General features: G+C 56.5%; 1 protein-coding gene across 3 annotated transcripts; it reads left to right on the top strand.

Moving 5' to 3' along the window:
* The first annotated feature begins 1,972 nt into the window (after positions 1-1,972).
* On the top strand, positions 1,973-15,308 carry PDLIM2 (PDZ and LIM domain 2). 3 transcript variants are annotated; one of them, XR_002085116.2, is made up of 10 exons: positions 1,973-2,122; positions 3,556-3,650; positions 4,371-4,522; positions 7,296-7,365; positions 7,475-7,626; positions 7,783-7,861; positions 11,374-11,462; positions 11,618-11,855; positions 13,297-13,414; positions 14,730-14,844. XR_002085116.2 is itself a non-coding variant. In XM_019466979.2 (10 exons), the coding sequence occupies exons 2-10, from the start codon at positions 3,558-3,560 to the stop codon at positions 14,905-14,907; spliced, it is 1,077 nt and encodes a 358-aa protein (XP_019322524.2). In that variant the 5' UTR covers positions 1,974-2,122; positions 3,556-3,557; the 3' UTR covers positions 14,908-15,308. The 3 variants fall into 3 exon arrangements, 2 of the variants coding, with proteins under 2 accessions (XP_019322524.2, XP_019322525.2); XM_019466979.2 differs by having other exon boundaries at positions 1,974-2,122; positions 11,710-11,855; positions 14,730-15,308; XM_019466980.2 differs by having other exon boundaries at positions 1,975-2,107; positions 11,710-11,855; positions 14,730-15,308.
* The last annotated feature ends 1,496 nt before the right edge of the window (positions 15,309-16,804 follow it).

Genomic DNA, 16,804 nt, shown 5'->3' with positions numbered 1-16,804 from the left:
GGTGTGAGGCAGGAGGTCACCGGAGGATCACAGGCCTGAGGGGTGAGGGGGACCTGTGGGGTCAGAGTCAGAAAGGGCTGTAGGCCACTGGGGATGCTCATGCCATTAGAGAGGTGAGCTGATAGATTTGCCCAGGGCCACAGAGTTGCTTAGAGCAGGACAGTACTCCCTTCTGTTCCACAGGATCTTGTCCCTGGGTCGGACGACTTTGTCTTTGTCATGAGTTTTGTGACTGCATGGCCCACAGAGCAGAAATCCTGTAGATTAACCTGTAGATGTTTCTAGAGACCAGTACAAAGTCAGGAGCACAAAGAAGTGTAAAACAGAGGCCCTGCCACAAATTGGGGGTGAAGGAAGGGAAATTAATCCATTCAATCATTTCAAACAATATTCATTCAACATTTATTGAGTGCCTACTGTGTGCCAGGCACTGTACTAGGCTCTGGGAATGGAGCAGTGAACCAATCCCCCCACCCTGCCCTAAGAGGAATCTGCACGCCAGCAGCTTTATATGAGAGGACAGTCTACGCAACAGGAGGCTAAAGTATGCATTATGCTCACTTTACCTGTGGGGAAACTGAGGAAATTACCCAAAGTCCCACAATAAGAAGCAGATCATGCATTTGAGGCTAGGTCTGTGTGACCCCAAGGCTATGCTTGCCTGTCCTGCAGTTTCCTGCTCCCTCAAGGGCTTCCAGCCTAGTCGGGGAGGTAGAGCGGATGTACCAGGCAAAGTGGCCATTCCAGGAGGCCCAGGACTGGTTGGTGGGAGAGTGGCTTAAGCACACAGAGGACAGAGGCTGTGGGAGGGAGACCCAGAGTCTCCGGGTTTGTGAGTGCAAGGAGGACGAGACACAGGGCATAGGTTGGCGAGAAGGATGGTGAGGGCACTCCTTGCAGAGGGAACCTGGAGGGAATGACTCATACCTGAAGCAGGCAAGTTACAGCTGTGCCCACAGGTGTGCTTCCCTGAAAACAAACCAGCCTGGCAGAAACAGTGCAGACCGGAGGCCGGTGGGAGATGCCAGAGCCAGCTCTGGTGGGCCCCGAGGTCTCCAGGGTGAGGGTTGCCAGGTATGGCTCTGGGGAACCATTTGCCAGATGGTACTGAGCTGGTGCCTGGGGCCTTTCTTCGGCTGTCCTCTCCAGAGCCCTAGAGCCTGGGTTCCAGGTGGTTGGCAGAGGGCTGGCCACATGGGCAGCGAGGGCCAGTGGTGACTGTTGGGGCTGGCCCACCCCAGGCGGGGCAGCAGAGAGCGTGAGGGGAGGGCAGCTAGGAACGGAAAGAGCATCAGCCCGGGAGAGTGCCCAGCGCCCTCCAGCCAGCAGTCTCTCCATCTCTTGGGCCTGGAAGGTCTCCCTGAGCGGAGCAGGCTTGAGAAGCATCTCATACAGGGAAGCTCCGAGCAGCCCGAAAACCCCAGCAGTCTGCGCCACCGACTAGCCGGGGCGCCGGCCGTTGGGGAACGGAGTTGAAGAGGTCGGAGGGGCGGCCGCGGCTGGGGATCTGTGGGTGTCGGGGCTGCACCCGCGCCTGTGTCAGAGCCCGGAGTGGGCGGCGATGCCAGACGGACCGCAGACAGACCCAGCCGGCCCAGCCCCGCCCCCGCCCCGGGTGTGGGGGTGCTCGAGGGGCCCTTAGAAGGCGGGTGGGCGCGACCGGCCTGGGGGAGTTTCGGGAGGGGCGCCAGTCTCAGCTGTTTGTGAAGTGGGGCTCGCGACCCGTCACCGGAACGCCTCCGCGGCACCCTCAGGGGGCAGTCGGGAGGAGAAGGGCACCTCGGGGACGACGACCGCAGCCTTCAGGGGCCTCTAGGGAGAGACCCTCCCCCCACGCGCACACCCCCCGCGGGGCGCGGGCCAGGTGGCAGCGCCGGGGCTGGGCTGCGCGGAGGAGGCGTCCTCCCCGGCCAGGGGCGGCGGCAGGGGCGGCTCCGGGATCACATGGGCGGAGGCAGGTCCTGGAGCCCCGGGCGGGCTCTCCCCAGAGTCGGGCAGACGGCGGCAGCGGCGGCAGCGGGAGCGGCGGTGTCTCCACACCTTCCCTCCTTCCCCTCCCTTCCCTACCGGGCCTGGCCTCCCAGCCCGACGAGTGAGAGCGAGCCAGGTGAGCGGGAGCCAGGTGAGCGCGCCCACCTGCGCACCGTCCGCACGGCCGACGAGCTTCCCGGCTCCGGGGACCTCGCAGCTCTGCGCGCCGCGTCCCCTCTGCGCAGCTCTCAGCGCCTCGGCTCTTTCCTCCGCCCACGGCCTGCAGCCTCCCTAGAGGCTGGTGCGCCCCGCGTGCTGGGCTTTCCTGGTCCCGGGCGCTCCTCCTCCAGCCCCCGGCCCGTGGGTACTTTGGCCTCGGAGCACAGAAGGTGCCAGAACTGGGAGAGCCGGGCCGACGGGCTGGGCACCTCCCCGGGGCCCCGGGCGCGGAGTCCACAGGCAGGCTCAAAGGTCTGAGACTCCAAAGCGTCTATGAACCGCCAGCGCCAACCTGGGTACCTAGGCAGGGACAGGGGCTAGTCCGGAGCAAAAGGGGAAGCCAAGGACCGGGGAGAGGGCAGACAGCTCCTCTTGCTTGGGCGTCCTCTGCCCAGGTTCCTAAACACGGGAAGTGGCCCTAGTGTCTTTGATGTTGATTGGCAGCACTTGCAGTCACTGGGCCTCCCCAGGGGCAGCCCCAGGGTGGGTGCTGGGCAGGGTGGTGGCCCAGGCTGGCATTGCAGCTTCCTGCCTGGGTTGGCTCCCAGCTCCATAACTAGAGGCTCAGGAAATCCTACAAGGGCTTGGTGTGCAAGGACACTCCCTTGCCCAGCGGAGGGGGCAGTGGATGGGAGGCCTGTGGCCCCAGCTAGCAGGCAGCATCAATCAGCTCAACCTGCTGGCCATTGCCAGAGGGTGGGTGTGCCCAACTTGGCAGATGAGCCCGTCCTCCTGGCCAGGGCTGTTCAGAGGGCAGCAGGCCCCTGGAGGAGGTGGGAAGCCCAGTCTTGCCTATCTGGACCACATCGCCAGGGGCCAGGCAGGCAGCCAGGAGGCCCCCCTGAAGACCTTGGGCCAGTCCCCATCCAGCCAACTACTTGAAGAGTCTGTGGTGGCATCACCCCCTTGTTTGCTATCACTCCTGTTCCCAGAGTGCTGCCCTCCCCCAGAGTGGGGAGGAAGTACCTTGTGCAGTCAGTTTTGGGGACCGGAAGCCAGCACTGGTGGGACTTAACCTTGTGGTGGGGGAGGGGGAGAGGGAGAGGCAGGAAACCATGACATCTCCTACCACCTGCTAGCCCCTGCCGCCTGTTCTCTGGCAAAAGCCCCTGTGAGGCACCCTAACAGCCTGCCTTTGGGGAGTTGCTTTGCTGAAGATGGTGGCGGTGAAGGGGGAACTCAGAGTCACGGCTTCCCAGGGCGGGGGAAGTGAAACTGGGGGGGGGGGGGGAGGGAGGGAGTTAGTCACTTCCTCTACCCTCCCCTTCACCCGCCCAGCCCCTGACTGGCTGCTCCCTGGACCTGTCATCCCCTCTCTTTTACCTCTTCCATCACCTTACAGTGTCTCCATCCCTTCTTCCTCAGATATGGCCCTAACAGTGGATGTGGTGGGGCCAGGGCCCTGGGGCTTCCGGATCACTGGGGGCAGGGATTTCCACACGCCTATCATGGTGACCAAGGTAAGGGCTAATTCCAGGAGCTAAGGTGGTACCCCCAAAGTTAGGGTCTACCCTGTCTACCTGGTCCCCACAGGCACCTTTCTTTTTTAATTCTGGAGCCAGAAGGCCTGCTTCTGGGAGTGTTAGCCTGGGGAGGACCAGGCTCCTGGGCTCTGTTGCCGTGGGGATGTGGTGACCACTTCAGGAGCAGACTACTAGGGAGTGAAAGGGAGCTGGTCCAAGTACAGGGCCTGCTCTTTTCTCCTTGCTCACCAACCCCATACCTGCTGGCAGCCATTTTGGGAGGTTATGAGAACAGGAGCCCCAAGTTCTTGGCAGTTTCCTCTTGACCCAGGCCCAGGCCAGGGAGCATTCATGCAGAAGGCCTGTGAGCAGGCAGCCACCTGCATGGTGTGATTTGCACGGGCAGGGCTCTCTATCCAAAAGTATTTCCAAGCACAGTCCCTGAAACTCTGCCATTTCTTCTGGAGGCCCCTGTTAGAGTGTCAGTGCTGGGGTGGGGGGTGGGGTTCCACTCCAGCTTTTGGAGGGGATTAGCTGATAAGCTGGGCAGACACTGCTGTGCAGAGAGACAAAGGGGGACACAGGCCAGTCTGGTTCAAACCAGGTTCTGTGTTTCTTGGGCAGGACAGAGAGAAATCCCCTCTCCTCCATCCCTACATAATGTCATCACTGTCTGAGCAGGGGTGCCTCAGACCACTTGCTTCTCATCCCCTCCAGGTAACTGAGAGGAGCAAGGCTGAGGCTGCTGACCTCCGGCCTGGAGACATTATTGTGGCCATCAACGGGGAGAGTGCTGAGGGTATGCTTCATGCTGAGGCCCAGAGCAAGATCCGCCAGAGCCCCTCACCCCTGAGGCTGCAGCTAGACCGGTAGGCCCTCCACCTCTGCTGGGCCTGCCAGCATTCTCCTCCCCTCGGCCAGCCCGCTGCACAGTGGCTGCCCTCACCCCCTGTTCTTAGCCCCAGCCCGGCGTCCTGGGCCCTTTTGGCTCATCTTTAGACGGTCTGGGCTCTGGACCTGCAGCAGAGTGGGCTGAGGGGTGTCCCTGTACCTAGCTGGGCATGTAGCCATGGGCAGGGCAGGCTGGCATCAGCCACCTGGATGCCCGGGTTTGACTGGTTCCCAAGTGTGCAGGGCACAGGGTGTGGGCATGAAGTGGGTTGAAGAGGGGAAAGGTGTGCCTTAGGCTGGGTCTCCTGGGCCCCTGCCTCCAAGAGGGGATGGCCTTTGTTCATGTCCTGGGGAGTAGGTTGAGGAGTTTGGAGGCTCATTCCCCAAAGAACCCCTCTGTCCTTCCCCTTTGCCTCTCCAGGCTGTGTTGGTGAAGGCAGATTCCTGGGCTTGGGTTTTCAGTCCAGAAGCCTGGGTTGGGGAGGGGAACAGGTGGCTCCCTGGGGTGGGGCATCATAGTGAGTCACAGGGAAGGAATGCTGGAAGATCCCCCAGCCAGAAGAACCCTCTGGGCGGGCCTTGAACTTGAGTCAGATACCTCCTGCCTCTCTGCCCCCCCCCTCCTTCCCCACTGGGCTCTCTCTGGGCCCTGGCTCCATGCCCTCTCTTCACCTCTACCATCCCACAGTGCTGTAGAAGCTGGCTCCCATGATGTCCCGGCCCCTTTAGTGACTCCCTCATGCCACTCAGACTCATGAGTGTTTGCAGGAGTGGGACCCAGACGAGGAGGGTGGAGAGTAGTACCTCATGGCAGCTGGGAAGGGGACCAAAATCTACAAGAGACTGCAGAGTCGGGTGGGGGAGGGACAGGGAGCTGCTGACACCACCATTTCCTCTCAGGTCCCTCTTAGAGGGATCCAGTCCCATCAGGGAGTGGGCCTGGCCGAGTCCCTCCAAGCCTCCAGCTCCATGTTGGGCAGGTCAAGACTCTCTGCCTCTTCTTTCCCTTGCCCGGCCTGCTCCTAAACCCTCCTAGTCTTCCCCACCTCAGGAAGCCTCTTGAGCACCCAGAGCTCTGTGGCAGGAAGCAGTGCTCTGGACTGGAGCCAAGGCCCAAGCTCCCTTCACTCTGATCCCACACCCCTCCCTGGGGAGGCTGAGGCTGGTGTGTGTGGTGACTGAGGTTCTTGTTGACCTCTCTAGAAGTGGCCAGACAACCAGGAACGGTATAGTGGGATTGGGACATGGCAGGCTCTTTCTCCACCCTCAGCTGGTACCAGCCCTCCAATGTCCTCCTGTTCAAGGCTCCAGTGGGAAGGGCTTTGGAGGGGGTCTCCTGGGGTTCTTCTCTTGCTGGCTGCCTTGGTGATTGGTGGAAAGCTGGGCCTACTTGTTGCCCTGGCTCTCCAGGTCCTGCAGGAAGGGGGGCTGGCTCCACCCTTTGTTTCACGGAGAAATGTTTAGAAGGGACCATGGAGCACCTGGGTGCCTCAGTTGGTTAAGCATCTGACTCTTGATTTTGGTTCAGATCATGATGTCACAGTTGGTGAGTTCAAGCCCTACATCAGGCTCTCCACTGACAGTGTGGAGCCTGCTTGGGATTCTCTCTCTCTTCCTCTCTCTTTGACCTCCCTCATGCAGCACACATGCTCCCTCCCTCTCTCTCTCTCTTCTCTCTCTCTCTCTCTCTCTCACTCAAGAATAAATTAATTAAAAAAAAAAAAAAAGAAGAAGAAGAAGGGACCAGGAATGATCCTCCCCAAGATATTCCAGCCATCAGCAGCAAAGCTGGTGGGGAATAGCCTCTGGCTGGGTAGAGGAGAGTGAGCAGCTGGCCCAGCCATTGTTGGGCTTTAGGAAACTCACTTTCCTTCTCTAGGCTTCAGTTTTTCTATGGGTGAAAGATAAAGAATTATTTATGTGAAATCAGCAATCTTCCCCAAAGTTGATCTACAAGCTGATGCTGACCAGTGACAAAGTCTGTATGAAATTAAAAAAAAAAAAAGGAAAGAAAGAAAGGAAGAAAGAAAGAAAGAAAGAAAGGAAGGAAGGAAGGAAAGAAGGAAGGAAGGAAGGAAGGAAAAGAAAAAGGCCTCTGGGCTGGCTCAGTCAGTGGAGCATGTGACTTTTCATCTCAGGGTTGTAAGTTTGAGCCCCACCCCACATTGGGCACAGAGATTACTTCAAAAAAAAAAAAAAAAAAAAAAAGGGGGCACCGGGGTGGCTCAGTCAGTTAAGTGTCTGATTCTTGATTTTGGCTCAGGTCAGGATCTCACAGTTCATGAGTCTGAGCCCCGTGTGAAGGCCCAGAATGGGGCCTCACTTCAGGCTCCAAGCTGATAGTGCCTATGGATCCTGCTTGGGACTCTCCCGCCTCTCTCTGCCCCTCCCCTGCCTGCACCCTTCCTCTCAAAATAAATAAATAAGTAAACTTTAAAAAACAGAAAAGAAAAAAAAGACAAGAGATAATAGGAGGAGTTTTTACTAAAATTGAATTTATTCAACTTTTCGCTGAAATTCTACATACTGATGCTAAACCTTCCATTCCTTTGAGAAATGATGGTAGTTGTTAACAATAGTTGTTTGTTTTCAATTTGGCAAAGTTGAAATTTGACAGCCTGATGTCCAAATGTTTTGAACCTTGTACTAGTCTTGAGAATCTTGTGGGAACAGCTGCAATCTGTGGCCCTTATCCCGTTAGTGGGGGGCTAGGACCCCTGTGACTTGCCTCCCCCCCTACCCTCTCCTCAGGTCTCGGGCTGCTTCCCCCCAGCAGACCAATGGGGAAAGCTCTGTGGAAGGGCTGGCGACTCGCTTCCAGGTAGGATGGTGCCTTCTGCGGGGAACTCCAGCACCCCAAAATGAGGGGAGACCTGAGGGGCAGGGCTGGTAGGGGACGGGTACCCCCTTCTCAGTCCTTCTTTCCACAGGGCTCCGTGAGGACGCACACTGACAGCCAGTCCTCCCTGAGGTCTTCCTGCTCCAGCCCAGTCTTTTCCAGCCCCCAGCCCGGCAGCCCGTTCTCTGCCTTGCCCCCCACCAGCCCGCAGGCCCTCCCTGGAGAGACTGTTGTCAGCCGCAGGTGAGCCCAGGGGGTGAGCACCGTGGCCACAGGGTCTGGACCAGGCCTCTCAGGCTGAGTAACTGGGTTTAGGGGAGTTTGAGGGCACCCTCCTCTTCCCTGAGGCAGGCTGGATGGGATGCCCGGCGCGCACACCATCCATTTCCCCCATTTCAGTTTCCAGAGCCTGGCACATTCCCCGGGATTGGCTGCTGCTGACCGCTTTTCCTACGGGGGCCGCCCCAGAAGTCGACCGGTAAGAATACCTGGTGGGGAGGATAGATCCTCCCGTCCTGGCTGGTTGCCAGTGGCACACATTGGGCTGCAGATGGCAGGTCCCACCTGGGCAACCAGCGCCTCATCTCTTAGCAACAAGCATGCCCCTCTCCTGAGCCAGAAGGCCACTGTGTCTGGTGGTAGGCCACACTTCCTGTGCCTGGGGCCCTGTCCTGCCAGTCCCAGGTGGCCTTCTACCTCTTGTACTCCCATTTGCCGCCTCCCCCCTTCTGCTAGCTTCCTCCCTTCCTGAGTGTTTCTCTTGGGCCAGGGCTGAAATAGTTTTGCTGCTGTTGTTGGGATGGTTCCCTCTGGCTCTGGCTGCATCTCTTGAACACATTCCTCCCCATTCCAAGCCCCATGCCTGCCCCCAACTCCCATCACCCCATCCCCCTTCCTCCTTGTCTGACTCAGCCCAGAGAACCACCAATGGGACTGTGGTTCTGCCTCATGTAGCACTTGGCTTACTCTCTGTCTGCCCCTCTCCCTGCTCTTCTACCCTGGATGCCCCCCTGCCAGATCCCACTGTGCACTAGTGACAGCCTTCCCCACCCCCCCACCTCCCTTAGCATTTCTCCTCTCTAAGGGCAGGGGTGGTGAGGAAGTGAGGGACTGAGTCGGCCAACAGTCCTGGGCCACAGCTGCTGGGGGCAGAGTTGGTGGGGGGCATGTCCAGCCTTTGGGGTGAAAGGGATGAGGCCCAGCTGCTGGAATCCTACCTCCAGTTGATTCTGCATTCCAGAAAGCAGAGTCTTTGGAGATGGCTGGGGGAGGGAATTAGAAACTGGGGGCTCTGGAGAAGGAAGGAGTGGGCTTCACTGGGGGCTGCACAGTAGGGGCTCTCCAGTGGCCTGCTATGGGCCCACCAGGTGGCCTGCCAGGCAATGTGGGCATAGAAATGCATTCAATAAGATCCCTGTCTTTAAAGAATTTAAAATGTAGTTGGGGAGATAAGACAAACATGTAAAGCAGTTTTGGAACAATTAAGTACTAAACAGTGTGGTCTTAATTATAAAAGCAGGAGGCATTCTGGGAGGGGAGAGATGAATGTGGGCTGGGTGGCCTGAGAAGGCTTTGTCAGGAATTTTGCTGGACGTCAGAGGTAGGACCGGGTAGGGTTTAGATTAGAGGATGATAAGCCAGGGAGACGGGAAAGCAGTTTGTAAGCAAGACCTGGCGTGTTTGGGCCCGGTGAGGGGGGGCTTCTCTGGGAGATCTTTGGGCTGAGACCAGTTGGGAATGTGCTTGGCCCAGGGCGTGGCTGGAGAGGGCCCATCCATCTTGGCCTTCTTCCTTGTGGTGTCCCAAACTTGGGCAAAGGGGAGATGCTGGTGGTACAGGGAGTGTGTCCCAAAGCAGCAGCAACACCTTGGAACCTGTTAGAAATGCAAATTTCCAGGCCTCAGCCTGGACTTACTGAATCAGATGCAGGGGTGAGAGTGTGGACAGGGGGACCAGTCTGTGTTTTAAGGAGCCTTCAGGGATCTGATGCATCCAAAGATTTGAGGACCACCCATGTGGTGTAAACAGGAGCCCTGGGCCGGGTGGCAGGGAGACTTGGGTTAGTCCCACCTCTACCATCTAACTAACCTTGGATAAGCAGTCCCCATGCACCAGGTTCCCTTCTTTGGCCCCAAGGACCGTGATCATTCCTTCAACAAATTTTTATTGAGCAGTTGCTTTGTGTCAGGCACCCTTCCCAGGCTCTGGGGATGCGTTGGTGGATAAACAGATATTCCTAATCCAATGAAGTTTGCATTCTGGTCTGTCAGTGAGGCTGTGGTCAGATGGTGTGGGAGTGTCGGGGTCCCACACTTCCCTCTTGGGAGTCACTGTGTACTTTTAGCACCTTTAAAGATTCTAAGAAGTCCCGTGATAAATAGATTTAATTTTATTAGTTGTCTAAACTTGTTTAACTATAGAATTTCTCCTGGAATCCCCCCGCCCCAACCTGCCACTCACTTATTAACATCCCTGTGTTCCCCAGAACACGTGTTGAGGGGTGTTGGCCACAGATGAGCTCTTGTTGGGCAGGTGGACAGCTTTTCTGGACTTGGAGATGAAAGGTTCCTTTTGTGAAGGCAGGTATCCCTGGCTGACTAGGAGGGAGGGAGGGAAGAACTTTCTCCAGTAAGGGAGTTGGGCTCCTCTCTCTCAGGGCACAGTGGTCTGGAAGGAAGAAGGGGGTTAGAGGTGACTATAGATGAGGTGTCTGCTGTGGCCATGATTTTGCTGCTGGCTTTCGAGTTGGCTGAGGCTGCGCTCAGTCCAAGGCACAGGACACCACCAGCCTCCATAGTACCCTTCTGGAAACTGGAAGTTGCCACCTCTGGGTAGGTACACGCCTTGCTGAGCAGATGTGAAGACAGCACCCCTCTGGCTGGCATGAGAACTGGGCTTACAAAGGGAGCCTGGGCGGATTTCTCCCTGCGAGCTGCTGCCCCTGTGCAGGGCACATGCTGGCTCAGGACAGCGAGATGGGATGTCGTTCTTAAGTAACTGGTGCTGACTGTCCTTCCTGAGGAAATTATCTTACCGTCTGTCAGTTGACCGCAGGCCACCAAGTGTAGGAGGAATGTAGACTGGGGGAAGACGGCTGGGGGAGTGAGGGTCTGGGGCTTTCTTCTCAAAACTCTGCAGTTTCTGTTTTTAGCTTTAAAATCCATGCAGTTTTGTCATTTGACCCCATAACTTGTCCTTGATTTTGAATTTTAAAATGGAAGAAAGTTGGCTTTCCAGGGAAATGTGCCCTCAGCTAGTGCACGGTGGCCTGTCTTTTTGTCTCTGGGGTTCCCCTTTCCGTGGGGGATGGCCGTGGAGAGGGGGCAGGGTAGTAGGGGAGGGTGCAGAGGTACATGCCAGAAAGCAGAGCAACAATGAGGTTGAAGGCAAGATTTCCAGGTAGATGGCAAGTGAAAAGAGCCCAAGATGGATAGCACACACCTGGGGAGGGGGAGCTGCTGCTGGGGTGTGGATCCAGAATGGGCCTGGCCCCTAAGGCTCCACGGGGCAAATTAGACCTCCCAGGGCAGCCAGAAGAGGTTGGTCAGCCCAGACCCTGGGGCCCTCTTAGGAGAGGAAGTGTGTGTAGGAGAGAAGTCCCTTGTGCTGCCCCATCCCTGACTCCAAGACGGGTCCTTGGGCCCTTCACTCCATCCCTTTGTGTTTTCTTCTCACTGCAAAAGCATCTGCTTTCTTCCTCTCTGCTTGTTCTGCCCCTTGCCCAATCTGCTTGCAGAAACTTCACACCTCCATAGTTGGGTGCTGGCCTCTCTCCCCTTCTGGGAATGAGCAGAACACTCCCTAGTGCCCCGAGGGTAGGATTTGGTGTATTGGGCCCTTGCCGCCTGAGGGCCTGTTGGTCAGCAAGAGCTGGGGGCCCTCTGGTGTCGGGCCTGGGGAACAGCCGGGCTTGGCTCGGCAGCCCAGACGGGTGTGCGGGCCAAAGGCTCCAGCCACTGACTCCTCCCCTGGTGCCTCTCTGTCCCACAGGCCAGCCTCACCCGCGCCACGGCTGGTGACTCGGCTGTGCTGGTGCTGCCGCCTTCCCCGGGTCCCCACTCCTCCAGTCCCAGACTCAGGTACCCGGTGGATTCCGGAGGGTGGGGTGGAATCCTGGAGGGCCTGGGAGGGGCAGGAGACAGATTGGCTTTCCAGAGAGGGATTTGGGCAGGGGGAGGTCCCCGGCCACTTTAAGCCCATTTGGCTTTCCTCTGAATCCTCTGAATTCCCTCAGAATGCCTTCCCCCGGACACTCTTTCCCTGCCTTCTTGCTGGTCCTCATACCCGGGAAGGAACCCTCACTCCTGGCTGCTCCTGTCCCTGCAGTGTGGACTCAGAGGGGGGAAGCCGCCTTCTGGAGGAGGATTCAGAAGTCTACAAGATGCTGCAGGAAAATCGTGAGGGGCGGGTGGCCCCCCGACAGTCCAGCTCCTTTCGGCTCTTGCAGGAGGCTCTGGAGGCTGAAGAGAGAGGTGAGCCCCTTGGGGGCTTGGGTGCAGGAAGGAGATTCCTGCAGGATACCCCTGGACCCTGACTGGACATGATACAGAACAAATATTTCCTAAGTGCTCATCATAGGAATAGGCTCCAAGGGAGTCCCTGCACTAAAGCAGCTTTCAGTCTGGTGGGGGTTGTAGGGGTGGACCCAGAGGTGCTGGCTGGGGTCAGGAAAGTGCCAAAGGGGAATGAGAAAGGTGGGTGGTGGGCTCTGTGGGGGCTGGGTCTCCAGGGTGGGCTTCGTAGAGGAAGATGGATTTGACTTGATCCTTGAAGAAAGATCAAGATTTTAACAAAGGGCCTTAAGATGGTGGCAGAGAGCGCCGTGGCATGCAGTGGTTGGCAGCTGGAGGGCTTTGGTGTGGGAGCGAGAGAGAACAGGGGGGCCTGGCAGCATGGAGGGTGGTCTCAGAGGTTAAGTCCTGGCCTCACGTGCCAGGCTGAGGAGTGCCCTCACCTAGAAGGACTGGTTAAATGATGCCAGGCAGTGCATCAGATGCTGAAGTGCATAAGAGATATGGGCTCTTGCCAGCCATTCAGTTGTTTGCTCGACAGACATCCACTGTGCCTGTCTGATGGGCCAGTGATGTGCAGAGTGTGGAGGCTGAGGGCAGACAGGCAGGCCCACCCAGCGCCTGAGGTGTGGTCAGTGCTGCAGTTGTACTGTGTGTGTTGGGGGGGCACCGGCCTAGTCCAGGGGAGAGATGAGAAAGCCTGGCCTGGGCAGTGGCTTCTGGGAGGCAGAGGATGGGACATTCAGGACTACGGGATCAGCAGCCTCACCAGCACAGTATCTGGTGGCTGGCTCCAACTCTGACACTTAGCTCCGGGGGTGTTCACTGGGGTCAGGGTGAAACGGTTTGGAGCAGACCTTGTGCATCATGACCCGGAGGCCTTGGCAGGCCCCGGGAGAGGCCCCGGGGTGAGGGGAGTGCAGACGGTCAGTGGCTTCACCGCTGGAGTCCCGGAGCCCTTGGCTGCAAACAGGGAACGTACCCGCCCAGTAACATCTGTGCTTCGTCTTCGTGTTGTTCCAAGGCTCACATGCAACTGTGCCCATAAGAACCCTTTGAAAACTTTATAACGGTGTTGTGGCGCTGTTACTATCTATCATCAGCATCTTTTAATCAATATCACCATGCCTGCTTGGCGGGACGTGGGAGGCACCGCGCAGACACTCCTCAGGTTGCCCTAGCTTTTGGGCCAACTCAGCCTCAGCCAGGGAACTGCCATGATCACTCCCTTCCTCCATTACCCACTCACCTTCACACCCAGTGTTACTTCAGGGGTCTGCATAGAAGCGCACCTTTTAGGAGTCTCCTGGGAACCGTGGTAGCGGAGTGTGAGTGGGAAAACACAGCCCGGGTGCCGCGACCGGTGGATGAGCTCTGATGTGTCTGCCCCCACCCCTCCCAGGTGGCACACCTGCCTTCCTGCCCAGCTCGCTGAGCCCCCAGTCCTCCCTGCCCACCTCCAGGGCCCTGGCCACCCCGCCCAAGCTCCACACGTGTGAGAAGTGCAGCACCAGCATTGTGTGAGTGTCTACGGCCTGGGAGGCAGGCACACCCTGACAGGGAGGTGTGGGGCGGGGCAGGGCACGGGATGCCCCCCGGAGGAGTCAACACCAGTCAGGGACCCTGGAGGGGTGTTTCCACAGCAGACCTGTGATGGGCTATGTTGGTTATTTTAAGCCTTCTTAAAATGTCTTGCTGGCTTCTTCCTGCCGCATCCCCTTCTCCCTGATTTCTTCCTCCCTCCTGGGAGGAGTAAGAAATGACGCTTCTGATTTCTCTGCAACAATCTCAAGGCCTCTGGAGATCTGCCTCTAGATGCAGTGCCTCCTCCTGGAAAATTTTGTTCTTGCCCCTTCCTCACCCCCTTTGAAAAAGGATGACTTTTCCGGAGGTAGGTTCATTTTTCCTCACAGGGTGGCATTGTAATGCAGCCACATTCTCTGGAAAAGTGCTGAAAGTCCACCCGCTCCGCCATAAATTTCTTACATGCCATGATGACGGTCAGATGACTCACCTTAGGTAAATCCCTTAGCCTCTGCAGGCTTTACTGTCTCAGCTCCAGAATGGGATACTATGCATGCCTGCCGTGCAGACACAAGGGAAGTGTTGTATGTGGTGGTTCTCAAAGAGCAGCTGCACAGTCCCTGAGGACTTGTTAGAGGGACTGCTGGCCTGTACCCCAGAGTTTCCTCTTCAGGAGGTCTCTGGCCCCAGCATTTGCATTTCCAACTTGTCCTCAGGTGATGTAGTGCTATGGTCCCGGTACCTGGGACCACACCCAGAGGACCACTGCTCCATTAACAACCCAGAAAATTCAGGACGAGTTTATTTGCCTATGTGTAAAGGAGAAACAGCTTTAAAAAAATATTTTTTTAATGTTTATTTATTTTTGAGAGAGAGAGGAAGAGAAAGAGAGAGCGTTAGAGGGGGAGGGGCAGAGAGAGAGGGAGACACAGAATCTGAAGCAGGCTCCAGGCTCTGAGCTGTCAGCAGAGAGCCCAACATGGGGCTCAAACTCATGAACCACAAGATCATGACCTGAGCCAAAGTGGGATGCCCAACCAACTGAGCCACCCAGGTGCCCCCCTTTTTTTAAAAATTAGAAGTCCCGGAGGTGGTGGTTGGGGGTTATTGAAGTGAGATTCCTGAAGGAAGACTTGGGGAGTCCAGTGTCTGAGATTTGGGGATCTTTCCAGGTCCTGACTGTGGGCCTGGAACTGGCCAGGAACTAGGCTCCCTGGGAATGAGAATGGCAGCATCATGCTATCACCCTGCCTTCCCCCACCCCCCCTCTCCCCCAGGCTAATGGTTCTCCCTTCTGCATTGCCCCTGCAGGAACCAGGCTGTGCGCATCCAGGAGGGGCGGTACCGCCACCCAGGTTGCTACACCTGTGCGGACTGTGGGCTGAACCTGAAGATGCGTGGGCACTTTTGGGTCGGAGACGAGCTGTACTGCGAGAAGCATGCCCGTCAGCGCTACTCCTCGCCCCCCGCCCTCAGCTCCCACGCCTGAGTACCCGGCTAGGTTCTCAACCTGCCCTAGACCGCGTAGGCACCTGTGCACCAGGACCATGCCAATAGCAAGTTGGCATGGAAGGGTGGTGGTTGGTGGTGGGGCTCCTGCCTCCAGGCTGGGTGAGGCTAGAGCCTGGGATCTGTGATGGGCTGTGGATGAGGACAGCTTCACCATCCCAGGCCTCTGCTAGATACTCACTTCCTCCTGTAGAACAGGCTGTGCACCAAAGTGTGAGGTGGGCACTGCATTGGATATCTTTGTGCAACAGGGATTAAGCAGGTTGGGATACAGAGATAAATATGTAGAAAGAGAGGGATAGGTCAGAGGTTAAAGGTATTCACTCTGTAAACTTTTTTGGCATATGAACTCTATAAATATACATATATGGATGAAACAAAGTAGCTCTTTCCTCTTCTTCTCTGCCTCTGCCCCTGGGGATGAACTCTGTCTACCACTGGGTAAAGAGTTTTTATTGACACAATTTTTCCCCTTTATTCCCCACATCCCCAAACCTTACCAAACCTTACCAGGTGCTTCACCACATGACACCCTCTAATGAAGAGGCTTGCATTATTTACTTATTTATTTATTTATTTATTTATTTATTTATTTAAGTTTATTTATTTTAAAAGAGACAGAGACAGAGACAGCATGAGTGGAAAGGGCGCAGAGAGACAGAGAGAGGGAGACAGAGAATCCCCAAGTAGGGTCTGCACTGGCAGAGCCCGACGCAGGACTCGATCCCACCAACTGTGAGATCATGACCTGAGCCGAAACCAAGAGTCAGATGCTTAACGAACTGAGCCACCCAGGTGCCTCTAAAGATTTTATTTATTTTTTTTATTTAAAAAAATTTTTTTAACATTTATTTATTTTTGAGACAGAGAGAGAGCATGAACAGGGGAGGGTCAGAGAAAGAGGGAGACACAGAATCTGAAACAGGCTCCAGGCTCTGAGCTGTCAACACAGAGCCCGACGCAGGGCTCGAACCCACGGACCATGAGATCATGACCTGAGCCGAAGCTGGACGCTTAACCGACTGAGCCACCCAGGCGCCCCTAAAGATTTTATTTTTAAGTAATCTCTGCACCCTGTGTGGGGCTTGAACTTACAACCCCACAATTAAGAGTTGCGTGCTCCATCAACTGAGCTCACCAGGTGCCCCTCCTGGACTCTTTTATTAAGATGCCAGTTTTACTGGGATAATCTCTGGTACTTTAGAGGAATGAGTTTCTCATCCGGAGCCTGGAGAAGAGGAGGAATGCCGGAGGGCGGGCAGCAAACAGGAGGCAGGCCCGGATGTCCATGCTATCCAGGCCTGGCTCAGTGACAGTCTCATGCTCCACCAGCACTGGCTGGGCTGGCACTCGGTGCCCCTCACTCTACTTGGGGTGAATGCTGCCAGCCCAGCTGACCTACCCAGATGAGCCGGGTGGGGAGGAGAGGGGGCAACATGTAGAGTATCTTTTGCACTCCCCCAAGGCTGTCTGCATGCACTTGAGAAAGATAATCACCAGCAATAACCTTGAACTGGGCTGCAGGTTAGTCTTGCCTGGGAAGCATACACCAGAGGAGCCCCACCCTGAAGGACCTACCCCCCAAAGGTCCTCACATCCAAGCCAGGCTTGCTCTGTGTGTCCCTTCCCTGGGAGACCCTGCTGGCTTCAGTGGTAGTTGATTTGAAAAACAAACAAACAAACAAACAAAAAACCCAGAAACAAAAATAATGGGTGACTAGTGTTAGGTGTGCCTGCCCTCAGGTATGTTTGAGTTGACACAGGGGGCAGTGGTCCCCTACCAGATTTTAGGCTTTATTCACCCACCACCCCCATCTCAGAGACATTTCAGAAAGGTGCATGGGTGCTCCAGACCCACCCTGTTCCCCAGTTAGCCT

This window comes from Panthera pardus, unplaced genomic scaffold, assembly GCF_024362965.1.
Source record: "Panthera pardus isolate Hobbes unplaced genomic scaffold, ASM2436296v1 HiC_scaffold_13, whole genome shotgun sequence".
Lineage (NCBI taxonomy): Eukaryota > Metazoa > Chordata > Mammalia > Carnivora > Felidae > Panthera > Panthera pardus.
The sequence above is the reverse complement of the archived record's forward strand: the minus strand, read 5'-3'. Positions and strand labels throughout refer to the sequence as shown.

What these genes read in the sequence shown, in the direction of transcription:
- PDLIM2 (XM_019466979.2), top strand. Translation starts at nt 3,558, where the DNA reads ATGGCCCTAACAGTGGATGTGGTGGGGCCAGGGCCCTGGGGCTTCCGG. An exon ending in CTGAGGCTGCAGCTAGACCG is followed by an intron (nt 4,523 to 7,295) that starts GTAGGCCCTCCA and finishes CCCTCTCCTCAG; the next exon opens with GTCTCGGGCTGCTTCCCCCC. An exon ending in TCTGGAGGCTGAAGAGAGAG is followed by an intron (nt 11,856 to 13,296) that starts GTGAGCCCCTTG and finishes CACCCCTCCCAG; the next exon opens with GTGGCACACCTGCCTTCCTG.